Raw genomic sequence first — 27,055 nt, forward strand, 5'->3', positions numbered from 1 at the left:
TACATGTATTCTGGGCAGATGACTAAACCTGGGGCTTTTTCTATTAAAGTGGAAAGTCCATGAAAAAGAGGCACTGTCTAACCAAGCTTGAGTTCTTAGATTTCACACAGAACTGTCCCATGGGAAGTGGGGGCTGCTCAAGAGGAAGAGAAGAAAATGACAGGGGCTAAAATACCCAGAAGCCCCAGGGCTTTCCGTTATTCCTGGAGCCAAACAGCCTTGGCAGGAGCATTGCACCTGAATATCACTGGGCTTTGGAGTAACTTCTCTCCTCCTCAGGCATAGCTAGGGAAGCAAGTGTCAAGGTGGCTTAAGAGGCAAAGGCACTCTGTCTTTGCCATGCAAACCTGACCGCATGACTTCAGTCCCCAGAAACCACAGTGGAAAGAGAATCAACTCTTAAAAACTGTCCTCTGACCTCCACATAGGTGTCGTAGCTCCAGTGCAGGTCACACACACACTCACTCACACTCACACACACACAATGATAGAGAAAGCACAGTGAATTTAAAGTAACTTGAATGAGGAGGAGAGCAGGATAGAGCTGAAAGGGTTTTGGCTCACCCAGTCTTTTCTTCTCACCCAAAGAAACAAGCTCCTTCTACTGACTGAGAAAAAGACATCGCCAGCTGGCTGGGCAATGACACATGGGAAACGAAAGACAGTCCTGTAATTAAATTCACAAGAGGCCAATTCTTCTGGCCATATTTCAGACACCCATAATGTCTTCTCAGCCATTCTACCCAAACGACGTTACTTCATAATATATTCAGAGCGGGAGAGGGGAGATATATAAAATGGATTCTTCTGAGATATTCAATTAGTTCAATAAAAAGAGAAAAATAATTTTTCAACAAAGAGATTTGGCCAAATGGCTGGCGCCGACAGTGAGAAACTGGCGGTGGCGTTAACTATGCATTTCTTTGGCGCTATTGTTCGAGCAAAAGTTAGCACCGTGCCCAGTTCAGAAGAGCCCTTCGTGATTAATCCCGCACGCTCCTCTTCCACGCATATCTCAATGTTCATTCTGCATCCGTCTTTGGATGTTGACGCATTTCCATTCCCCGCGGTCTAGGATGGGCTCTCTCTTCTCATTGCTCAGAGCTCCTTCTTCATCTCCCTTTGAGCTGATTTCTCCCCGACTAATGAAAAACGAAACAAAGCAAAGCAAGACATGCCCAGAACATCCTCCTTGCGAAATCCCACTGCTTTTTTTTCCTATTTACTTTTTGATTTGAGAATTCATTTTGGTTTTGGTTTCTTTTTCTAATGGGCAGGGACTATTGAAGCAGGGCTCACTCTGTAGCCCAGGCAAGTCTCAGATTCATCACGGCAGGCTAGTTTTATGTCAATCAGACACATGCTAGAGTCGTCTGAGAGGTGGGAATCTCTCTGGAGAAAATGCCCCCAACCAGACTGGCCTGGGGTGAGCCTGGGTGCATTTTTTGATTGATGATTGATGGGAAATGGATCAACCCTTTGTGGGTGGGGCCACCCCTGGACAGGTGGTCCTAGGTGCTGTAAGAAAGCAGGCTGGGGAAGCCTTAAGGACCAAGCCAGTAAGCAGTGTTCCTCTAGCGCCTCAGCTCCTGCCTCCAGGGTCCAGCCCTAACTTCCCTCAACGATGGACTAGAAGATGAAATAACCCTTTCCTCCCCACATCGATTTTGGCCATGGTGCTTTATCACAGTAATAAAAACCCTGATCCTCCTGCCTCAGTCTCCCAATCATTTTCTTTCCTCTCAGTTCATCTCCCCTATGTTTTCTCCAAAACCATCATCTGTCTTTAAGATTCAGGATCCTTATGGTCAGGGTCAGCCCTCTAGCATCCTGATTTTCCAGGAAATCTTCTAAGAGCTCCAGCAGTACTCCTGAGCCCTGCATTTCTGCAGTGTATGGAGTTTCAGGGACCATCAGCCCAATCAGAACTGGACCTGTGGCCCCTCAGCAGCCTTTGCTCTTCCTCTCATGACCTCACTTGAGCCCCCATTCACAAAGATAAAGAATTTTCCCTGTGCAAACTGCCCATATCATGCCCCTCTTAAACCACTGTGGAGGCTCCCTGCCGACAGCACCCAGCATCTCCTATCCAGACAAATATGTGTTTTCTAACAATGAGTCAGATCAGATTGCTCCACAACCCCCTTTAAGAAAAAAATTATTATGTATATTTTTTTGCCTGCACATATCTCTATACATCATATACATGCAGTGCCCAAGGAGACCAGAAGAGGGTGATGGATCCCTTAGAAACAGAGTTATAGATAAAGTTGTGAGCCACCATATGGGTGCTGGGAATAGATCCTGGGTCTTCTGGAAGAGCAGTCAGTGCTCTTAACCACTGAGTCATCTCTTCAGCTCCACAACTCCCGTTTAAAACCTCTGCTGGTAAACAGGGGATATGGCTGAGAAGTTAAAAGCACTTACTGCCAAGTCTGATGATCTGAATCTAATGCCTGTGACCCATAGGGAGAGAAGGAAAGAACTGATTTCCCCAAGTAGTCCTCTGACCTGCACAAGCACACACACACACATGCACACAGACATGTGAACATACATAGTATAATAAAAAATTATTTTAAATAATTGTGTCAAGCCACCATCATTTGGAGACCATCAGTAACATACTATGATTTAAGAAGTACATCTGATCTTTATGGAAAGAGAGGAAATCTACATGCTTACAAATTGTGGCCTACAAATTGGCTCTAACTTTTCTAAGTAACCATTGGAAACCAAGTTTGGTGACACACATCTATAATCCCAGTACTCAGAACGTGAGGTAGGAAGATTGTCACTTGGAGGCCAAACTGAGCTACTGAGCAAGACACTATCTCTGGAACCCACAGGCTGGGTGGAGATGTGACTCTGTTGTAAAGCACTCACCTTGCATGTGTGGCTAGTCACCCGTGATTCCAGCACTCAGGAAGCTGAGGCAGGAGGATCACGGGTTCAAGGACAGTTCAGGCAAAAGTGTCATCTTTTACTGTCAACCCAGTTGAAACTGTTACTAGATAATGGATACAAAATGCGCCGGGTATAGATCACAGGAAGCTCCCTGGTAGACCAACCTCCTGCTACACTCACGGCTCGCTAATGTCACCTTTTCCCACAGGCAACCCTCCTGCCACGGGCACTGGGACTCTGCTGATAACCCTGGAGGACGTGAACGATAATGCTCCCTTCATTTACCCAACGGTGGCTGAAGTCTGTGATGATGCCAAAAACCTCAGTGTGGTCATTTTGGGAGCTTCAGACAAGGACCTTCACCCCAATACAGACCCCTTCAAGTTCGAGATTCATAAACAGACGGTCCCTGATAAAGTCTGGAAGATCTCCAAAATCAATAGTAAGTCAGCAACTACAAACGGCCAGCCTTTGTTCCTTCAGCTTTGAACTTCTGTTCTCCTTCCTCAAAGATGCTCCCTGTCCCACACAGGGATGCCCATGGGATTTCTGGGGTATGGGGGTGTGTGTATGTGTGTGTGTATATATGTGTATGTGTAAAGTGTTGCAATTTTTGACCAGGGTGAGAAAACCGTCTGTAGAAATAATGAATGTCAGTTTCTTACCAGCGCAAACATGGCTGTTCTGCCTTCTGTTTCATTTTTTCTCTCTTCTCCACCTTATGTAACAAGCCCTCACTCTAGTGACTACTGTGACCCCAGCATTCCCTGGACCAATACTCCCTACATTTTAGTAGAGTGTCCAGTTAGAAGCCGGTTCTTTGTCCTTCCTCTTCCCTTTTTGCTTTAAACGGCACAGGAATAGACAGACAGACACTCACAGGACTGGAGAAATGGTTCAGTGATTAAAAGTACTTCCTGCTATTGCAGAGGACCCCAGTTCTGTTCCCAGCACCCACATCAGGTGGCTCACAACTACCTCTAACTCCAGCTCAAGGGATTTGACCCTTCTTGAACTCTGAGCACACCTGCACACACATACATAGAAATAAAAAACAGAGCCGGGCGGTGGTGGCGCACGCCTTTAATCCCAGCACTCGGGAGGCAGAGGCAGGCGGATCTCTGTGAGTTCGAGACCAGCCTGGTCTACAAGAGCTAGTTCCAGGACAGGCTCCAAAACCACACAGAAACCCTGTCTCGAAAAACCAAAAAAATAAAAAATAAAAATAAATAAAAATAAAAAACAGAGTGAGTCTTGAGAGAGCTTAAAAAATGCTCTTGCCATGTAACACAAGTTAACCTGAAACTTGTGACAATCCTCCTGCCTCAACCTCTCTGGAGATTACAGGCATGCATCGCAACAGTCAACTCCCATGCATTCTTTCTTTGCCACTGCCTTGTGCTGGGCATAGGCCAGGAGCCCAGTCTCGGCCTTGTCCAGCTGGGGCTTCCTGCTTCCCAGGGCTCTCCTGGCTCCACTGTCCCATCGATGAGAGCTGTGTTCCTACTGACACTCAGCAGCACACTTCAAGAAACTTACTGGCCCCCCTTCTCTCGTTAGGGGCTGATGAGAAGAGCATAGTGTCATAGGGGTTTGCAAAAGGCCCCCACGCTCCACTGCTTGCTGCAGACCTCCTCCTACTTGACTCAGTCTCGCTGACCTTGGCTTTCATCGTCGGCTTTGGCACTATTGCCCTGTGTCCCTCTCTCACCATGACTGTCACAAGCAATCTCTCTTTCTCCCTGCCCTTCCGTATGGGTGGGGAGAATTGAAAACAGGACCCAACATTAATTACAGCCTTCCTAGTTATGGAGCACCCTTTATTCCTGGCTGCCCCACCCCCGTCCCTCCCCAGCAGGAACTGTGTCCACCCTGTCTCCAGCAATGTACTGATCCTGCTGTAAATGCCATCAGAGTTTGCTTTTGCACCACTGATGGAGTGGGGCAGTAGCAGGGGGTGAAACTGTGTTCTACAATTGAGCACAGAAATTTCCATTTAAGATAGTCAAGATAGAGTCTGTCGTTACAGCACCACACCACAGAAACTGTCTCTGAACCACTCATCCCATACAGCCCATTGCCACCGAGTGTGTGAAACGTGGTTACTGCCACTGAGGAACAAAATGTTTTACTTGGTGTTAATCGATTTCATTCAAACACACCTATGACTAAGTTATTTGCACACTATGACTTCTGGGCACACCAAGTCCCAGAACCTCACTCTGCCTCCACGGAGGGCTTCTCTCTCACGAGGACTTCCTGTCTTCCAGACACCCATGCCCTTGTGAGCCTTCTTCAGAACCTGAACAAAGCGAACTACAACCTGCCCATCATGGTGACAGATTCAGGGAAGCCGCCCATGGCGAACATCACAGACCTCAGGGTGCAGGTGTGCTCTTGCAAGAACTCCAAAGTGGACTGCAATGCGGCGGGGACCCTGCACCTCAGCCTCGGCTTGCTGCTGCTCCTCTCTTTCCTCAGCTTATCAGGTGAGCCCGCTGAACCCCAGCACGCTCAGGTGTGTGCCCATGAACTTCACCGCGCATCTTGTCTCTTCTGTACGTCTTCCCAAAGAAGTCTGTCCCCCAGATCGTGAGTTGATGTCTGTGTGGTTGAAACTCTCACATGTAAAAGTGTTTCTGCCAATGTTTAAAGGTATCTGAATGGTCCCCTGCCAGCCAAAGATGTTGAAAGAGGCTCTGCTATTTGGCAAACCAGCCAACAAGCAAACTTTCCCCTAGACGCCACTTGCCTAGAACTAATAAAGATACACCAAAATAGGCCAACTGGTCTTCTCCAGGCCATAGCTATTCCTGTTCTGCTAGGGATGTGAAATGTGCAGGCTTATGTGGTTGAGCACTTGGTCCCCAGCAGCTGGCATTGTCTGGGGAGGCTGGGGAGACTTTTAAGAGGTAGGGCCTATCTAAAAGGAATGGGTGCTGGTGGGGGAGTGGCCTGAGGGTTACATCCCATACCTGTTTTTCAGGAAGAGCTCTCTCTTTTTCCTGGTTGACCCCTTGCGACTGTGCCTCCTGGCTCTGCTGCCTCAGACTGAGCCCTGGGTGGTAGCTTTCCTGATAGACTATGTCCCCTGAACAGTAAGCCAGGCAGGGTTCCTTCCCTAAGTTGCTTCTGGGAGGTATTTGGTTCCAGGGAGAAGAAAGGTAACTCATTTGGTTTTGTTTTTTGAGGCAGGATTTCTCTGTGTAGCTTTGGAACCTGTCTTAGAACTTGCTTTGTGGACCAGATTGAGCTTGAACTCACAGAGATCCACCTACCTCTGCCTCTAAAGTGCTGGGACTAAAGGCACGTGCCACCACCGCCCAGAACAACACACTTCTAAAAGTTGCCAACAATGGGGCTGGAGAGATTTTTAAGTGGTTAAGAACACTGGCTGTTCTTCCAGAGGACCCAGTTTCAATTCCCAGCACCTATGTGGCAGCTCACAATCATCTGTAACTCCAGCTCTAGGTGTTGAGGAATGAGAAAGAAGACAAAAGCTGGGAGCAGGAGATTGCTTATGCCCAGCAAGTGTATTAAGTACAGCAGCATCCTTTTTCTTCCTTTATTATGTATACAGTTCTACCAGAAGAGGGCGCCAGATCTCATTACAGATGGCTGTGAGCCACCATGTGGTTGCTGGGAATTGAACTCAGGATCTCTGGAAGAGCAGCCAGTGCTCTTAACCTCTGAGCCATCTCTCCAGCCCTAAGTACAGCATCTTATATACTATTTGTAGAGGAAGAAAGTCAAGAGCTAGCCAAACAGTGTTAACAAAGATACCTCAGACACAGCGGTCTTAGAACTGATAACCACATCCCTCGAAAGGAGAAAGTCAGGTTCCTAGGAATGGAAACCTTAACTCCTTTGAAGCCCTGGCCCCAGCCCCCCCCCCCTCACCGACTGGCCCTTACCAAGTCTACCCCTGAGTAAGGACACAGAATTGGTGCACCCTTTGCCTTTCATCAAGGCCTCTGAAAAAGGCAGAGGCAGGCAGATCTCTGTGAGTTTAAGGCCCTCCTAGTCTATGTAGTAACTTCCAGGCCAGTCAGGGCTACACAGAGAGGCCTCATTTCAAAGGAGAAGGAGGAGGAGGAGGAGAGGAAGGAAATACAATGTATAACTCATCTTCCTCCCAGTGGCTAGTAGCAATGATGCAATGACATCACTTTGAGCAGAGGAATCACTAGGCTAAGAGACATATATGAGAGAATGAAGTGAGCGTGTACTGCCAGGCTCTCCTATGTGTGGAATGTTAGTCCAGATTTGACCTTGACAGTTGTCCACTTCAGCTTCTGCTGCCCAAAAGGTTCTGGGGCCCTGGCATTTAAATTTTGAGAAATGATTGGTTTAATTGTAGGATATAAAATTGATAGAGGAAACACAGCAGATTACATCTTGGTGGCAGGGTGAGTAGGCCAATAGGAGTCACACATTTCCACATCTGACATTTGCAGTTCGTGAAGCTCTGCACGGGGACCAGAGTTCTGTGGGTGGAACTAAGGGGGAAATCCTGACGGCGTGTCACGGGCTGTCTAGACTCTCTGCATCTTCCAAACAGAACGTGTCATTGCCCCCTCCCACCCACCTCTGATGGCTGTGCCATCATCACCCCACCATCCCATAATCCTCAAGACTCCCTGTAAATCCTCCAGCTCCACCCCTGCCTCCCTCCCTCAGCTTAGGTCTTTCTGGCTTCACTTGCTGCCACGGTGACCTCATTGCCCTCCTAACTCCATGCCTCTGTGAGAGTTTGAGGGAGCGATGGGTGCTCTCCGAAATCAAGCAGGAGAGGATGAGGGGCTGAGGGTGGCACTGGAGATGGAGGAGTTAGAAGAGACTAAGGATTCATCAGGCGTCATATGAGCTAGAACACCAGAAAGCAAGGACATTAGGTCAGCTACCATGAATGGACAGTGAGGCCACACAGCTGATGGCCCCTTGCTTTGTGACAGCATCTTAGTCCTGATTCGGGGATCTGAAAAACCTCCTTCATGAGCAGACGCCCTGATGCCTTTGTACATGTGGCTGACTTGCTAATGGACAGCATTAGCCTGCAGGTCAGCCTTGTGTGGTATCAGCTGCAGGGATGGGGGTAGCTCACACACAAGCTGCACGCAGAACATCAAAGGAACTTGTACTACATCTCCACCCCATACCCTGACTCTCTCCATCCGAAGCCCTAGCCAGAGGTGTGGCTCAGAAATCCACTCACATCAAAAGCTCAAGGAGTTGCAGGTAATACACGCACATGGGAGTCAGAGCCGCCGTAGCGAGGGGACTCTTGCCATAGAGGCTCCTGGGCTTCCTGACAACCCTTTGTTCCATCCACATTGCGGGCATGTGCTGTCTCCCTGGGTGAATTCTTCAGTAGGAAGAAAGAGGAGAGTGAATTTCAGAATACAGAAGTGGCGGGTATTTGTGCTGATGATGCTATGGAAGTTCAAGTCCGGGTGGGTGTGGGTGAGCCGCGATAGCACAGCCTCAAGGAAGGCTCTTACGGTAACAACCTTCCTTAAAAGATAGCTAAGATGTTTATAGACTTAAAAATTATAGACAGATAAACAGGTAGTTCAGTTAAACATCACCAAGACAAAAAAAAAAAAAAGCCAGGCAACCATGGTGCCCATCTTTAATCCCAGAACTTAGGAGGCAGAGGCATGTGGATCTGGGTGAGTTTGAGGCCAACCTGGTCTACAGTGTGAGTTCCAGGACCGTCAGCTGTTACACAGAGAAACCCTGCCTCAAAAAGAAATCACCAAGAACAGAATTCAAGACACTAAATTTGGCAAGATTTGGGGGTAGAAGTATTTTCCAAAAGCATGGACATTAGATTCTCACCTCAGCCATGGATTTGAAAGAATTTGGGGAAAGGGAAGTAATCTGGTAGGGTCTGTTTTATGTCTTATGGCTCAGCTAGTAAAGGTGCTTGCCACCAAGTCTGGTAAGCTGAGTTGGATCCTCCAGACCCACATAGTGGAAAGAGAGAATCAGTTCTAGCAAGTTGATCTGACCTTTGAATGTACATGCATGCATGCATATATATATACACACAATGTAATTTTAAAAATATGAGCATGAACTTCAAACTACATCACAGGAGCCAAATCTGGCCCACTGCCTGTGTGTGCTTTAATAAAGTTTTATTAGTACACATCCCCAATCCACTTACTCACATGCTGTCTGTAGCTGCCTGCTATTACCATGGCAAAGGTAAGTATTTCCATTGACTACATGGCCGACAAAGATGAGAACATTTCCCACATGGCCCTTTACAGGTAGTGCTTGCCAGCACCTGCCTTAGAGCATCATCCATAAAACTTCAGCAACTGCAGAAGAGGCCAATACCAGAAAGCATCGGGAGCAAAACTGAGTCCTCTTCCCTCCAAACAAAATTCAGAGCCACATGACCTGGCATCAAAGTTCTGATGTTCACAGCTTTTCTTTCCCCTGGGCTCTTCTCTGGCCTGATTTTATTCCACTCTGTGGATAAGAAAACCGATGCTCGGAGAGGCCCCCCAGGCGAGTCAGCGGGGAAGCCAGCATTGGCCATAGCGCTGCCTCCTTTATGGAAGTAGATGCCAGACATTTGCGGTTATTCTAGTATAGATGGCTTTCTCCGATGGCTGAGAACTGGCTGGAAGGCTCTGCACAGCCTTCTCTGACCTCCTTTTAAAGGGGAAATAAAACTAATAGCATGGAGGGTGATTTAAAAATGTAAATGACACTACCGCTGCTGTCAATTTTGCCATCTGAGTTAGATACTGACGGCATTGAAGGGCTGCAAGAATCTTCCGTGAGTGCCTTCTCGATGAAGCCAAGTTGCTGCTGCTGCTCCAAACGCAGCTATCCTTTGACATGGACGAATCTAAGGGACTTCCTCGGAAACCTTTATGACTGTGACTTTAGGCTTAATTCACCAGAAATGATAAGGTGAATTGTAAGGAATCTTAAAGTTTAAAAAAAAAAACAAACAAAAAAAACACCTTAAATCAAGAAGAATTTTGTAAGTTCCAAAATTAAATGACCCTGTGTTTGGGGGAGGCGGGGCGGCTCCTTAAGAACAACCTCTGTCACTGTTTACTAAAAGAAAAGCTGGGGGCTGGAGAAATGGCTCAGTGGTCAAGAGTACTGACTGCTCTTCCAGAGGATCTGGGTTCAATTCCCAGCACCCACATGGCAACTCACAACTGTCTGAAGATCCAGTTGCAGGGGATCTGACACCTTCACACCAATGCACATAAAATAAAGTTAAATAAACCATAAAAAATATTTTTAAAAAAAAGCTGGAAGGATGGCGCAGAAGGGAAAGTGCTCGACTTGCAAGCATGGGATTCTGAGTTCAATTCCCCCAAAACTCACATTTAAAAAGCCAGAACAACTGCTGTCACACACTTGCCGTGTTGGGCAGAGGACACAGGAGGATCCCTGGGGTTCAGTGGTCAGTCAGTCTAGACCACATGGCCAGCCCTCGGCCAGTGAGAGACCCTGTCTCCAAAGGTAAGATAGGCAGAATCTGTTTTCTGTCTCTACGCGCTTACTCCTGTATCAAGGATGAACCTAAAGGAGGCTGGAGAGACGGACCAGTGGTTGAGAGGGCTCAGTGTTCTAGCAGAAAATGAAGCTGGCGGCTCACAACCTCCAGGAACTCCAGCTCTAAGAGATCCAATGCTCCCTTACGGCATTAGTGAGTACACACAGAGACACACATACATGCATGCATGCACGCACACACGCACACACACACCAGCTGCACAGTCACGCCATAATCAAGGGAGCTCTCTTTGCTGTCGATCCTTCTTCTCCCTGGAATCCAGGTCTTGCCTAAACTGCTTTCCCTAATGATATAGCTTTGCCTTTTTCTAGAATTTCCTAGGGTGCATTTATACCTTGTTCCTTTCTAATGTGATGTGTCTTGTGGACACAGGGAGAATCCTAAATTACAGAAGTCGCACAGAAAGGCTGTCCTCCGCCAGGACCCCAGGCAGGCTGTGCAGAGACACTGTGGTCCTTTAAAGTCATTCAACTTTAGGGACAATGATAGCTGACCCTTGAGGGATTTCTTTGTGCCACATGCATGCAAGCAAAATACTTTACATAAATTATATAGATTACCTCATGGAATCGTCTCAGCAGCCCTAGGAGGTGGGTCATTTACATGATCATCTAAATTGACTTAAAAAAGGGATTGGAGACTCTCATTTAAAAACAAAGGGCTACAGACTAATTTAATGGATTTTATTCAGCCCCCATTTTTTTTTTCATTTTGCCAAGTTGTCCCCTAAGGAACAGCTGGAATGTCTAGAAATATTTTTCATTATCATGGCTAAGAGGATGCTGCTAGTGGCATCTAGTGGCGAGAGGCCAGGGACAGAACTGTATGTCCTCCAGAGCATGAGGCAGATGACGCTTACTGCAATGTCCTCCAGAGCGTCAGACGGTGACATCTGCTGCAAAGAGATGCCCTACCCCAAATGTCATGAGTGCCAACGCTGAAAAGCATGATGCTGGACTTGAGCAGGCATGAGATGTTGGAAACTTGGCAATACCTGGCAGGAGGCATGGCTTTTGTCCATTTAAAAACCTAAAAGGGATTGGGGCTTAGCTAAGTGCTTACTGAGCAAGCATGAGGACCTAAGTTCAAATCCCGAATACACACACACCCATAAGATGCAAAACATGGTGGTACGTGCCATTTTCCCAGTGCTGAGATGTGGGGACAAGAGGATCCCTGGGGCTTGCTGGTCGGCCAGTCTAACCAAATCTGTAAGATCCAGGTCAGTGGAAACCTGACTCAATAAATGAGGAGTAGCACGGTCGAGGACGACAACTGATTTCGACCTCTGGCCTACACACACATGCAAACATACACACATGTATACAACATACATACATATATACACGAATATATACATATGTACACACATATACACACACTAAAAAGGCTATCTATGTACACAGTCTAAGCTGGACATGGTGGCTCACACTTATTCCTCCAACACTCAGAAGACTGAGGGAAGAAAGGCCACCTTGGCCTACATGGCAAGTCGCAGGCTAGCCTGGGCTATCTGGCACTCTGCCTCAAAACAATACATATGAAGAATAACCTTACTACACATCTTCAAAATCATTTATTATTTATAACTAACCATCTGGCAGCAATCCTGACCATTGTAAGGAGACAAAGCCATCTCGGAGGGAAGTGCTGGGCAGAGGGGTCCTGTCACCAGTGGCTGGAGGTGGGCCCAGAGCATCTCTGAAGGAATTGACCAAACCCAAATGAGTAACAGCCTGCAAGTGGGTTCCTTCTCTCCTCCACGGCACTAGACTCTCTGTAACAAAAGCCCAAGAGCAAGGGCTTTGTCGCTATCTCTAAATATGAGGTAGTTTCCTGGGCTTGCTGAAACCCATGATCTGGGCTGGAGTCAGCACAGCCCTGACTGGTGTCCCGTGGAGATGGCCATGCGTGCAGACAGAGAGCTAGCAGAATGAACTGGATCTGGGCATCCTGGGGACAAAACTCCTCCCTCGTCACAAAGCCGAGATGAGTGGAGAGGGCTCTCGGGACCGTGAGCAAGAACTGTTAAGCACACCTTTTCATGGGTACCACTTGTGTGGCTTGTCCTCACAGCCCACAGGATACCTCATTTCCTTTGGGCTATTGAGCTGCACACATGTGGATGGTTGAGCAGGAACCTACAACGATGTCCTCATCCTGATCCCCGGAGCTAGTGAACAAGTCACCTTACTTGATAAAAGACACTGCAGACATAAGTTGTATATCTTGACATGGAGAAATGCCGTGGATTAGTAGGGCCAGCCTGATGGAACTACACAGTCCTTAGAAGGGGGCCAAGGAGCAGCCATGTGATGGTGCCAACAGGGAGGCAGAGGCAGAAAGACAGATGCTGAGTCCCTGGCTTTGAACAGAACACATCTGCCTCTAGATTGGAAGCTGGCGAGGAGGTGACTCTTTTTCTAAAACCCTGGGAAGGAATGCGGCTCTTCCCACACACATTAGCATTAAATCCACGAGATTCATTTTAGATCTTTAGACTTCTAGAACTGTCCAGGAGTACATGTGTGTGGTTTGAGATTCATGGGACTATGCCTACTTGTTTTGTCAGCAATAAGAAATGAATCTAGCCAGGCGGTAGTGGCGCACACCTTTAATCCCAGCACTCGGGAGGCAGAGGCAGGTGGATCTCTGTGAGTTCGAGGCCAGCCTGGTCTACAAGAGCTAGTTCCAGGACAGCTAGGACTATTATACGGAGAAACCCTGTCTCGAAAAGGAAGGAAGGAAGGAAGGAAGGAAGGAAGGAAGGAAGGAAGGAAGGAAGGAAGGAAGGAAGGAATCTGGTGTTTCAAGAACTACCAACAGGTCTTTGCTCTGTGGCAGAATATAGATAGATAGATAGATAGATAGATAGATAGATAGATAGATAGATAGATAGATGATAGATAGATAGATAGATAGATAGATAGATGATAGATAGATAGATAGATAGATAGACAGACAGACAGACAGACAAGAAATAGATGGTGTCTGATTCACTAAAGATAGGCAGATGATTGAAAATAGATATACATACATACATGGATGTCTGATTGTTAATAGATCTGCTTGATTGATAGTTGTCTGATCGGCTAGTTAGATGGATACATGATTCATAAGTAAATAAATAAATGATAGATTGACAGATGATAGAGAGAGAGGTGCATCTACGATAACCATTGATTGGTCTCTGGGCTCTGTGCAGTGTACTCCTAGCCCAGCACACCCGTGCTAATGATCAGAACGCAAGGCCCAACTGTAGCCACGCTAACAGCTGCTGTCAGTCTCATGGAAGAACTTTGATGCCTGAAGCCGTCAGCACTTTCAGAAGCTGGCTTTTATGTTTATTGAGGGGTATGCTGGGCCTCACATACCAAGAAGTCCTGCACCGTGGCTCTGTAATCACAGCCCCAAGTTCAGCTTCTTTAGATGTAGCCAGTAAGATAATCATGTCTTCAAATGCCACGCTAAAGAAAAAGATAATGTTCAGGGGAGTGTGGTGCGTGTTGGAGCCTGTCAATCACTGGTCTGGTTTTAGTTGAGTGTTTTGAAGTGAGTTGTGATATTCCCGACCTAATTCTGTACCTTCTCCACTCAGGTCTGTGAGAACGCCAGTCTGAAGCTTGACTCCCCGGTTGCCATGGCAACAGGAAAAAGAAGAAAAAAAAAAGTCTATCCAAATCTGAAGATTGCCGTTTACAGCTCTCAAACTTCACAACCAGGCCTCAATTGTTCCACTTTCTTTTTTTTTTCTTTGCAATTTCGTTTAATCTGTACCTCATCCTTTGACAGCATTTCCCTTCTTCCTTTGATTAATGGAACCCTCTGGATTTGCCCTGAGTGTTTAGAGATCACGCGCGACCCCGGACCTTAGGGAGCAGAAACAATGACTACTTTTCCTGATGTGTCAACACGTTGCTAGGCAGCGCTCCGCCCATGCAGCTGTGGGGTGGGTTTGTATCTGTACGTGGACGGGGTACCTGTCTGTGTATATACCCAGTATTTATGTAGACGACTGCAGGGGCTGCCTGCTTTTGAGGTGGTTAGACAGAGGAGGTGGAAGCTCACCCAGCTGAGCTCTCCAGCCGAGGTCAGTCCCCCGGGCTGTCACTGTGCGGCAAAGTCGCATCTCCGGGAGCCTGCTCTGTCTAAACACCGAATGCTGACCGAGCAGCCAGGCAGGCAGGTTCACATGTTGGGGATGGGGGAAGGGCAAGGGGAAGAAGTCTTCTCCCCTCAGTAGGACTGCCGCCACTTCCCACTGCCACCAAATGCCATGGTCCTGACTCCCAGGTGGGAAGCGGGGAATCAGAAGCTAAGGGCTGAACTATTCTCCCTCGGGCAAGCGTCTGTAATTGTACCACCCCCAGACCCACAGTCCTTATGACGACACAGGTCATGGTGGAGACCCTCTCCCTCATCGTGGCATACCTATGAAGAGACCAACAGGTACCACCTTGTCCGCACATATATTATCCGCACATGTACACACGCATTACGCCTATCCACACCGTCTGTTTCATATATGCAGGCATAAAATAGAGTAAACCCAGGTAGTTTTTAAAGTACCCTTCCGTGTGACTACCGTTGTTCGCAAAGCTGAGAATAAAAAGTTGTTCATTATGTCTGGAGAGGAACTGAGTTTTGTCCTGTGAGCACGTCAGGCTAAAAAGGACGTGAACGCTCCCGCGGAGATTATCTTCTCTTTGAGAAACTGTAAATGAGCCGTCGAAGCTCACACCAAATTTTTCTATCAAATGAAGCTAACGCCAGCCTGTGGCTTTAGAGCTCAGAACGAGAGAGGGGAAGGTAAGGGTCTTAGTATGTTTTAATGCCGTTGCTTATGAAAGGTTTTAACCCCCCACACACACTTGCGCACACATGCTTTCTTATGCAATCTACGTTGGCCCTGTGCTTTTGAGTTCACCTTCTGCGGGCGATACAGTCATATGTTGTCTTTGTTGTAGTGAGATTAAGCAAGTAGAGGTCCACATACCGCTCTTGTTTCCATGGCCAATCTTTTCGGACCATATAGAATGCAGAGATTTTTTTTTCATTAAAAATAAATGGGTATCAGTGGTTCAAACTGCTGGCCAGTAGCTCTCATCTGATTTCTCCATGTGTCTAGTGCGTCTGATGCTGGATTCACATTGTGGACCACTCGGGATCCCCTGCCTATGTTAAGTCAATGGGTCTAAAGAGCTGGAAGGGGGCAACTAGGGAGATGGCTCCGTGGTTCAGAGTATTTGCTCCTCAACATAAGGACGGGTACTCAGATCCCAGTATCCGCCTCCAAACCAAGCATCCCCAACAAAAGTCCCAGCTGTAGGTGGGGGGAGGTGGACAGAGACCGGAAGGTCACGAGGGTTTGCTGGGTTCCAGCCTAGTCAAGACAGCCCCAGGTTCAGGGGGAGACCCTGCCTCAAAGGAACACGTGGAGAATGATTAGACCACCTGGGGCGTTCTACCACACTCCACGTGTGTACCTATACATACTCACACACACATGCATACCACCCATGAAAGTAAAAAAAACTCCAGCGTACAAGTTGTGCGACACACAAGCCACGTCTAGCACAAGGACATGACTTACCGTATCACAGTCAACTGTGCAGCTGACTGAAGACTTCCAGGCCCGGCTTCACCCTCTCAATTGGATGAGCACATAAAGCCAAGTCATTAGTATCTCATAGTTCCCAGACATGGAGATCTTTTAAATAAAAGATGCCACATTGTGAACGTGACATAAAGGTTCTCTGTGGGCACATGGCCTGGTACATGATAGGGGGCAGAATCTGAGCCCACACATTCACACTCTACAAGATAGTCTTCTTCTGAGCCTACTTGGTGTACCCAGTGTTCCGCTCTCCTCCTGCAAGGCAGGGAAAGGGGGAATGTTCTCCCTTGAATGGACCAAAGAGCATCCTCAGGTCTAAAGGCAGCCTGAGCCGCATGCTAAGCAACAGCCAGAAAACTCCTCCTTCAGTGTGAACTGGAGCTGTTGCTAGAGCGAGTGCACATGCACAGTGGTGCACCCGCTGAAGGAAACAAGAGAAGACTCCTCCCCTACTCTTCATATAGATTACAATTTAGATAAGAACACAGAACAAGGGCTGGAGAGATGGCTCAGTGGTTAAGAGCACTGATTGTTCTACCAGAGGTCCTGAGTTCAATTCTCAGCAACCACATGGTGGCTTACAACCATCTCTAATAAGATCTGGTGCCAACTTCTGGCCTGCAGAGACACTGCAGGCAGAACATTGTATACATAATAAAAAATAATAAATAAATAAATAATAAGAACACAGAACAAGAGAAGTCAAGTCCTGGGGGGGGGGGTGGAATGGCTCAATTGATAAAACCCTGGCCTCAGAAAGGTAAGTTCAGATCCCCAGAGCCCATATAAAAAGCCAAGCATGGTAGTGCATACCTATAATCGCAGCAAAGGTGAGACAGGAGTCGGGGGACAAGCGGCACCCTGGAAGCATGCCAGCCAATCTAGCCTGCTTTGTAAGGCAAAGGAGAAACCCGGTCTCAAACAAAGGAGGAAGGGCACCCGATTTTCAAGATTGATACCAAATAAGACTTTGACTCTTAGAACAGAGAGGGAATTTGGCTCTGGGAAGACTCTCAAACTCTCAAACAGATAAATAGAAATGGGTCAATTTTTAAACAAAATAAATGCATCATGTCTCGCTCTGGGGATACAAGCAGAACGTTGTGAAGGTCTTTTCTACTTTTTTTTTTTTTGAGTCAGGGCCTCATAGCATAGCTGGCCTCACACACCTTAGGTAGCCAAGAATGACCTTCTCCTCCTGTCTCCACCTCCTGAGTGCCATTCACGGTCTCCCTACTGCGGCACAGAATTACAGCTCTCGACTTGGTATTAACACGCCAACGGCCTACTGTAGGCCAGAAGACCGCAGTCTGAGTCATAGGTTGCAGTGCCTATCCATCGACACCAGTTTTATGGTTTGGATACACGATGTCCCTACAGACTCAAGGGTTGAATGCTTGGTCCCCAGTCTCTTGGGTTTTTTTGTTTTTGTTTTTTTATTTTCAGGGTGGAGGGGGGGTCATTGTCCCAAAACATCAAAAAGTGCCTAACTGGAGAAAGTAGGCCACTGAGGGCAAGCACTTAGCAGGATCTTGTGCATAGACACTTCCTGTCCTGTCTGTACTTCCTGCCATGCTATGAACTGCTCTGCTCACCACATCCTTCTCGTGGCGCAGACAGACGCCTCAGCAACCATGAGCCAAGATAAATCCGTCCTCGGGTTGTCTCTGTGGGATACTATAATCACTGTACAGCAGTCACTAATACAACCAGCTTACGCAGAGGTGACAGTGCCCCGCACTGCGAGGTGCCTTCCTCTACTCAGCACCCCTTCCTGATGGCACCTTCTGCTATTAAGTTCCTGAGTTTCCACTAAGAAGTGTTAATGCTATACTAAATATTGGAACTTAGAAATTTCTCCCATACAAAACACTGTAATTCTTAAGCATCCCCAACAGTTTATGGGATAAGCCATGGCTCGTTAACACATACATAACGGCTTCTGCCAGATTTTAAGAAATTTGTTTTTTTTTTAACGTGTATGTTGTAGGACACATATATGCAAGTGCTTGCAGAGGTCAGAAGAGGGTGGCAGGTCCGCCAGAGCTAGAGTTACAGGTGGTTGTGGACCACCCAACATTGTGATGGGATCTGAACTCAGGTCCTATGCAAGAGTAGCAAGCACTCAGTCACCGAGCCATGTTCCCAACCTTGGCTAGACTACTTCATATATTGATTATTCGAAAACTAACCCATGTCCTCCCAATGCCCATTCATCCCCAAATGAAGAGAGAGAAGAGAACGCTGAAGGGAGGGTAGTGCGAGGTTCCCCAGAGCTAGGCTGTGCCAGGTTACAACCCCCTGTCGAAGAGGCCACGTCTGCAGGCTCTCTGAGCCGGTTCCGGTTTTGTAAATGTAACCGAGAGATGTCTCTAGGTACAGTTGACTTGAGTATGTGTGGACAGATCAATCACACCATCAAAGAAAGGCTGTCCTTTCTGTTGACGCCTAAGCCACCATCAACATCGTCATCATCGCGAGATCTGACTGTGCCTTTCAAAAACATTCCCAGCCATTTTCTCTCCTCCTCAAGACTGTAGCACAAACCCTTCTCATGACCTCATGGGGAAACACTTTCATCAGTGGTCACCCAAAACCTGTATTAACGCTGCTCCCTCTATTTCTTCTTGCTAATGGACCGGCAAGTCCCTTGGCACTAACGAACATCTGTGCAATAAAAGCAAATAAAGTCGTTATGGTGAGGCACACCTATAATCTAAGCACCTAGAAGACAAGGCCATGAGTTCAAGGTCATCATTGCCTACGTAGCAAATTCCTGGCCAGCTGAGGATGAGGCTTGTCTTATCCTCCCCTCACTGATGATGTTAGAATTGGAATGTAAAGTGTCCCCCACAGGCTCACAGGTTCTAGCACTTGGTCCCTAGCTGGCCGTCTGTGTGGGAAAGTCAGTCTATAGGAAGTGGGTGCCTGAAAGAAGTGGGTCACTAAAAGCACGCCTTGAGGCCTTGCAGCGCAGACCTTCTTCCTGTTCACTATCTCCTTCCTGAGTTCTACTGCGATGTGATCAGACAGTTTCCTGCTCCTGCCACCAGGCCATCTCTGCCATAACAGACTGTGACCATCCATGTGTACCAGCGTCATGGTCTGAGAATTAAATGCCCTCTCAAAAATAAAGCCTTTCTCCCTTAATCTGCTTTGTTATGCATAGATATAGATAGACAGAGGGAGGGAGGGAGGGAGGGAGGGAGGGAGGGAGGTAGAAGATAGAGCATGGATATATACATGATAGACAAGAGCCAGAGTGCTTTAGAGATGTCCTTAGCAAAATAAAAAGAATAGGGTGATATTTATAAAGTGCCTTTGTGGGCCAAGCATTGCACTTTTTGAAACATTTATTTTTTTACTTTATTTTACGTGTATGGGTGTGTTTTGCCTGCATGTATATCTATGCACTGTGTGGATGCCTGGTATCCCCAAAGGCCAGAAGAGGGCAACTCTTTCCCTGAAACGGGAGTTACAGGCAGTTGTGAGCTGCCACCTGGGTGCTGGGAATTGAACCCTGGTCCTCTAGAAGAGCACCCAGTGCTCTTAACCAATGAGCCCTCTCCCCGCCTCTAACACTACATATCCTTTTATATGTATATATGGATGACAATTCTCATTACATATGAAACATATGGAATTCTCTTTGTAGCCTACACAACTCATAAGACATTAAAAACAGTATTCTCTCCATTACACAGATGAAGCCACTGAGATTCACAAACCATCTCTAACTGGATCTCTTTCTTTTTCTTGAAAAAAGGTTCTTTTCTCAAACACTATCTCCTTATTACCATTTCCTCTCCCTCTACTCCTCCCAGTCCCTCCTCACCTCCCCTCTCTGGATTCACTCCCTTTCTGTCTCCCATTAGAAAAAGAGCAGGCTTCTAAGAGATAACAACCAAAAATGACAAAGAAAATATAAGATGAAGCAAAAACTTTCACATCAGGGCTGGACAGATGGCTCAGCAGTTAAGAGCATTGCCTGCTCTTCCAAAGGTCCTGAGTTCAATTCCAGGCAACCACATGGTGGCTCACAACCATCTGTAATGAGGTCTGGTGCCCTCTTCTGGCCTGCAGGCATACACGCAGACAGAATATTGTATACATAATAAATAAATAAATAAATCTTTCATATTCAAGTTGGACATGGAACCTAACAGGAGCAAAAAAAAAAAAAAAAAAAAGAGTTCCAAGAGCAGGCACAAGAGACGGAGATCCCCTTGTTATCAGTCAGAAGTACCATAAAATACTTAGCGAATAACTTTAATATATACACAGAGGACCTGGTGCCGACCCATGTAGTCCCTGTGCTTGCTGCTTCTGTCTCTGGGAGCTCATGTGTGCCTTGCTTAGTTGACTCAGAGGGCCGTGTTCTCCTGGTGTCCTCCATCCCCTCTGGCTCTTATCTTTCTGCCTCAAACTCATGACCCTCCTCCTGGCTTTGACTCTGTCAGCAAATCCTACTGGTGTGTACCACCACAACCAGCTCTTACACTTGTTAAGTATGGTGTCCACATTCACCCTGGTACTTTTTCTGCTAACCTCCAAGACACCTCCAGAAAAGAGTTAGTGTCTCCACGGGGCATATGGAGGCCATCAGCCCTGCAATGACAGTAACAGAGGAAGCTGCACTAATGAAACCGAAACGTGCAAGTCAGGAGCTGCAGGAACTATTCCCTGCCTCTCGGACACTCTGTCTCCAGGAAACTGCTGGTTCGGGTAAATAAGAAGGAAGTTGATTTCCTGGCAGCGAGTCACGAAAATGTTAATTTGGAAAATTGCCTCAAATGAATGTAAGAAGCATAAACTAACACTTCAGACCAAAAGCAAAGCAATTTGAGCCAATCAGGACACTGCCAATCTTGCCATCCTTCCTCAGAGAAGCAATTTTCTGTTCTTCTGCAAACAGCCGCAAAGCTGTGACCTCCTCCTGCCTGCGGGCCCCTGTTAAGACACCCAGTGCACAGAGCACACTACAAAAGTCCAACAAACCTCGGCCTTCATAGAGACCTCCCAGCCAAGAGGATGAGTCCTAGGGTGACACTTTCTAAATTAAATCTGCCAACGCTGGACAGTTTGCTCTCTAACCAGCCTGGCCTCTGCTCTGCAGTGAAGCCTGCAATGGGTGGGTGGCCTGGGCCCAGTCCTGGCCTCTTCTCTGCCAGCAGGGCAGCCTCCAGGGGCAGGATCATTCCCTGAAGACCAAGCATCTGGTACCTTCTGGAATTCCACACTTTCTCTGAGTTTGTCGCCAAGAGGAAGCAAGCAGATGTTCTGGATCCAGCAACTGCCCGCTCTGTCCCTCTGCAGATTGCAAAGGCATTGCTATTTCAAAGGGCGACCAGCCATCCCTCAGGCTCCCCGTCATCTCATAAAGCATCGTTTTCTCGAGGCAATGCCTGTAGATCGAGATGCAGCCACATCCTGCTCACCTCTCACCACCTCAACTCTGCCTTACTGAGCAGTCAGCTGTAGCATCAGCTCCAACTGCGTTCAAACTATCATCTAAAGTCTGTGGGGCTCATAGGGTAAAAGTGCTTGCCATCAAACCTGACCATCTGGGTTCAATCACCAGAACCCACCAGGTGAAACAAACTCCAAGTTTTCCTCTGAGGTCTACACTCACACACACGAATAAATGTAATAAAGTAAAAAAATTATAATTTTACTTATACTCATTAAAAAAAAAACTATCACGAGCCGGGCGGTGGTGGCGCACGCCTTTAATCCCAGCACTTGGGAGGCAGAGGCAGGCGGATCTCTGTGAGTTCGAGACCAGCCTGGTCTACAAGAGCTAGTTCTAGGACAGGCTCCAAAACCACAGAGAAACCCTGTCTCGAAAAACCAAAAAAAAAAAAAAAAAAAAACTATCACAAAAGAAAATCCAGCATCGTGTATCAGTTACCTTTCTCATCGCTATGACAAACTACCCAAGAGAAGAAACTTAGGGGAGAGAGGGTTTCATTGAATTCACTGTTTGAAGGTACAGTCCAACATGTTGGGGAACGCATGGCAGCAGGAACATGAGGCAGGCAGTCACATGACTCCACAGTCAGGAAGCAGAGAGAGATGAGCACTAGTGTTCAGTCCAGCACCCCAGTTCATGGGATGAAGCTGCCCAAATCCAGAGTGGGTCTTCCTCCTTACTAAACTTCTCTGGAACTCCCTCGGAGATTCATCAGAGGGCTCGCAGACAGCTCAGCAGTTAAGAGAGCACAGTGCTCTTGCAGAAGGCCTGAGTTCAGTTCCCAACACTCAAGTCAGATGCTTCACAACCACCTGTAACTTCAGCTCCCCGGAGATCCAGCACCTCCGGCCTCCTTGGGCACCTACAGGAAGACAAACACATACAGTCGAGGGTCTAACACCATCTGCTGAACTCCACAGCCATGCACAAGGTGCTACAGATAGACATGCACACAAACACACATAAAATAAAAACTTAAATAGAATTTCTTTTAAAGGGACTGGGAATATAACGCAATGAATCATACAGCATTTACCTGTCATATTCAGGGCTCTGGGTTCGATCCCCATTACTGAAGGGGAAAAAAAAGACCTTTTGCATGGTAGGGTCCTCTTTTGTCTTTTGTTTAGATCCTTAGATTCAAGGCAGTGTCAAGAATGGCTTAGCATGAACCAAAAACCACCATTAAAAAGTGTCGGTAGTGGGGGCTGGAGAGATGGCTCAGAGGTTAAGCACATTGCCTGCTCTTCCAAAGGTCCTGAGTTCAATTCCCAGCCACCACATGGTGGCTCACAACCATCTATAATGGGGTCTGGTGCCCTCTTCTGGCCTGCAGGCATACACACAGAATGTTGTGTACATAATAAATAAATAAATATTTTTAAAAAAAAAGTGTCTGTAGTATGATGTTTTACTCTTTTGGCTTTTGGGGGGGGGCACCACCCAACTCCCAAATAAATCACACACAGAAGCTTATTCTTTTTTATAATCGCCCGGCCTCGGCTTGGCTTGTTTCTTGCCAGTTTTTCTTAAATTAACCTGTCTACCTTTTCCCTCTGGGCTTTTATCTTTCTTACTTATGAATATCTTACCTTTCTTCCATAGTTGGCTGGGTGGGTGGGTGGGTGGGTGGGTGGCTGGCTGGCTGGCTGGCTGGCTGGCTGGCTGGCTGGCTGGCTGGCCCGCCGGCCCTGATGGTCTCCTCTCCTTGTTTTATCTTGCTCTCCCTTTCTCCTTTCTCCTATTTATCCTCTCTGGCCACCAGCCCCGCCTATCCTTGCTCCTGTCTAGCTATTGGCCATTTAGCTCTTTATTAGACCATCAGGTGTTTTAGACAGGCCAAGAATCACAGCTTCACAGAGTTAAACAAATGCAGCGTAAACAAAAGTCACACAGCTTACAATAATCTTCCCCAACAAGTGCCATAGCAAGCTCTTGTAAAACCAAGTTGTTCTGAACATGGGGAAGGAAATTACAACTTAAAATTAACCTAGGAAACACTTTAAAATGTTAAAAGGAGGGAAGCCAACTTCGCCTGAACAGAAAGGTTAAAATGAGATTGATTCAAATTTCAGCGCAAGGTCAGTTCCTGGCACCTTGTATGTATACGCAGCAGCTTCATTAACAAAACAGAATCCATCCGGGCTCCGGGTCAGCCTACAAAGGGTGAATCAGCACTGAGTGTAGAGAGGTTTTTGTGGAAAGCAGCTGTTTAGCACACCAGAAAGAGCATCTCTGTAAGGGTAAGAAAGAAAATTAAGTCATCACTTGGAGTGCCACATCTGCTGTTTAGATGAAAAACTCAATCAGGGAAAAAAAATCAAAAACCAACAACCACACATCTCCTACCAGGTAAAGGAGGACGGGAATAAAGGAGGAGGAGAGGCTTTGAGTCTGCTTCCCAGCGCCCACATTGGACTGCTCGCAACAGCCTGTAACTCCAGCTGCAGGGGATCCAACGCCCTCTTCTGGATTCTGAGAGCACCTGTAGTCCTGAGAGTGCGTGAGCATGCACGTGAACACACACGTGCACAAACGTAGTTAAAACAAGATAAACCTCTTTTATTTATTTATTTATTTATTTATTTATTTATTTATTTATTTATTTATTATACATACAATATTCTGTCTGTGTATATGTCTGCAGGCCAGAAGAGGACACCAGACCTCATTACAGATGGTTGTGAGCCACCATGTGGTTGCTGGGAATTGAACTCAGGACCTTTGGAAAAGCAGGCAATGCTCTTAACCACTGAGCCATCTCTCCAGCCCCATTTATTTATTTATTTATTTATTTATTTATTTATTTATTTATTATACATACAATAAAACCTCTTTTAAAAAGAAACAAGAAGCTGTCATCTTCCCAGTCTGAGCACAAATTCATAGATGATTTGGGCTTGCTCATGGTCGTAGGCTAGACCTCACTAGAAACCCCAGTGCAGACTTCTACCCTAAACAGCTGAGTCTGAAGTCAGTAGCCAGAGGATGCAGTCCCATGGCCACTTTCTAACTGATGCCAAAGGTTTGTGAGAACTCTATATAAAAGCACAATACAAACTGAAACGACAGTTCCTTACTAGTTATTGAGGGGGCTTTTATATCCCCAGGTAAGGTTCATTTAAATCCTAGCCCTCACCAGCTCAGAATGTGATATCATTTTGAAATAGAATAATTTCAAATATAATAGTTAAGGGTCTGTGAGTTCAAGGCCAGCCTGGTCTACAGAGTGAGTTCCAGGACAGCCAGGGTTACACAGAGAAACCCTGTCTTAAAAAAAAACAAAAAAAAATAGGGCTGGAGAGATGGCTCAGTGGATAAGAGCATTGCCTGCTCTTCCAAAAGTCATGAGTTAAATTCCCGGCAACCACATGGTGGGTCACAACCATCTGTAACGAGAGCTGCTGCCCTCTTCTGGTCTGCAGACACACACAGACAGAATATTGTATACATAATAAATAAATAAATATCAAAAAAAATAAAGTTGTTAGTTTGAGCCATTTAAAAAAAAACCAAAAAAATAAAAAAGGCAGGAGTAGCTTCCAAGACACTCCCAATACGCACGCTAGCCTTTACACTCACTCGCACACGTGCAAGCATGCACACACCACATACATCCACATGTACACAGACACATATGCATGTATACACAGTAGTTTTGCATGCTTTACATGGGAAGGAAGTTCTCTGCGTGGATTGAGTAAAGCAGAAGGGGACTGGTAAGGATGTAGTCAGATGATAGCTGGGAAGACAATTGAGCCACACCCCTCCCTGGTCAAGCCTGATCCATCTTAGTTACCAATGCTAAGAGGACTTACAATCTTCCTCTAGCTAAACTCAAACTGGAGTGACCCCACCCCCACTCCAGAATACAGTCCTCTGAGATCAGGCATATGAGTTGCTGGATCATATAGACCTATAGTCAAGGGATTTCTTTAGCCCATTGTTGAGACCCAAACCCAGGGCCATCTGTATGTTGAGTTGGGGTCCTAACTCAACAGAAAGCAGAATTCTAGAAGCTTTCCTGGATACTGCTTCCTTCAGGGAACAAACTGCAGAAAAACGCACAGTAAACACACAACCTACAGAAGAACACTTGGTTCCTTTGGGCACTGGACCTCCGCCAAGGTCTGGGGGAACTTTGGAGTCCTGTTTCTCTCCTCTAGTAAACTGTCTCCTGACCCATGACCATCCATGTGTCTGTCCAACTCACTGTGACCCAGGAACATGGGGAACTCTGACTGGTGACGGCTCTGCAGAGGGGATCAACCATGCCTCCTGCCCTGTCTAGTTACCTTCCCTAAACAGCCAAGCTCCCTGTAACAATAGGGGTGGGGCAATAGAACCTTATATCCCAGCCAATAGTTTCACTAATTCGCTAGACTCAGAGACACCCCCAATACCACCTCTAAACTCAGACCCACCCCTTACTCTGGTCCCTTTGTTCTGTTCATGGATCTCCCAACCCAGCTTCCTCCACTGAGTTGCTCGTAGCACAACAATGACGTCACCTGAAAGTCATCTCAGCCCATCTACGGATGGGGGAAGGATTCTCTGAAGCAGTGCTCCCAACCCCCTCAGATCCGCACCTGTGACATAAGCATCCCAGTCCAGTCTTTCCTGACACTGCTCCCCCTTTTATCCAAATGGAGACCTGTCCCTCTTCACATCAGGCAGCCTTAGCGTTGAGAGAAAGAAGCCAGGTTAGATTCCACTTATTTAAATCCCATTAAAAACCCTGACAACCGGGTCTACTGTGTGGCGTGCTCCTCTAGGGTGGGGGCCATAGCCTGAGCTTTTGTTTCGTTTTGTTTCTACAGCGTTGGCTTCTTTGTGCTGGGCAAGTGTTTTGCCACTGGGTACATTTTACCCTCTCCTCTTTTTGCTTGTTACATTTTTGTTTTGTTTCCTTTCTGAGACAGAGTCTAAGTTTTCTCAGGCATGCCTTGAGCTCAGGATCCCTCCTGGCCCATCTTCCCAAGTTAAGTAGGATTACCGGCCTCGGCATACTTCTTGGGCCATGTCTTCTAGAATAGGTCTCCGTGAAGAGCAGCCAGCCAGTCAGGCCACTCTCACCAACTCTTAGGGTTTTTTACATTATTATTACACTTATTTTGTGTGCCATATGTATATGTGTATGTGCATGTCACAGTACATGTGTGCAGGCCAGAGGTCAATCTGTGGGAGTTGGGTCTCTTCTTCAAACATGGAGGATCGAACTCCAGTGTCGGATTTGGATGCAAGCGACTTCACCCACTGATTTGTCTTGCAAGGCCTGTGTGCCTGACTACAACCACGGAAGGGACCAACTCTAATTCCCGTAATCTTTGCCCACATCCGGTTTTCTCGCCTCTTCCGCTCCGTGCTGCGTGCAGGGTGGAGCTGGGGCGGGTGGAGGCAGAGCTAATATTAGGGGGCGGAGCCTATCCGCAAAGTGGACGCTCTGAAGTCCCCCCAGACCCTTCCTATGCATGACGGAAACTACATCACCCACAATGCCTCG

General features: G+C 46.9%; 1 protein-coding gene across 1 annotated transcript in view; it reads left to right on the forward strand.

The window, feature by feature from the left end:
• Cdh13 (cadherin 13) overlaps positions 1-15,085 on the forward strand; it is a 959,427-nt gene extending 944,342 nt beyond the window's left edge. Inside the window, exons 12-14 of the mRNA XM_075977426.1 lie at positions 3,116-3,349; positions 5,178-5,396; positions 14,061-15,085. Of these exons, the coding sequence (XP_075833541.1) occupies positions 3,116-3,349; positions 5,178-5,396; positions 14,061-14,068 (461 nt within the window). The 3' untranslated portion in view covers positions 14,069-15,085. The remainder of the gene's footprint in view (positions 1-3,115; positions 3,350-5,177; positions 5,397-14,060) is intronic.
• Positions 15,086-27,055: the final 11,970 nt, after the last annotated feature.

The sequence above is a fragment of the Microtus pennsylvanicus genome, chromosome 6, assembly GCF_037038515.1.
Source record: "Microtus pennsylvanicus isolate mMicPen1 chromosome 6, mMicPen1.hap1, whole genome shotgun sequence".
Lineage (NCBI taxonomy): Eukaryota > Metazoa > Chordata > Mammalia > Rodentia > Cricetidae > Microtus > Microtus pennsylvanicus.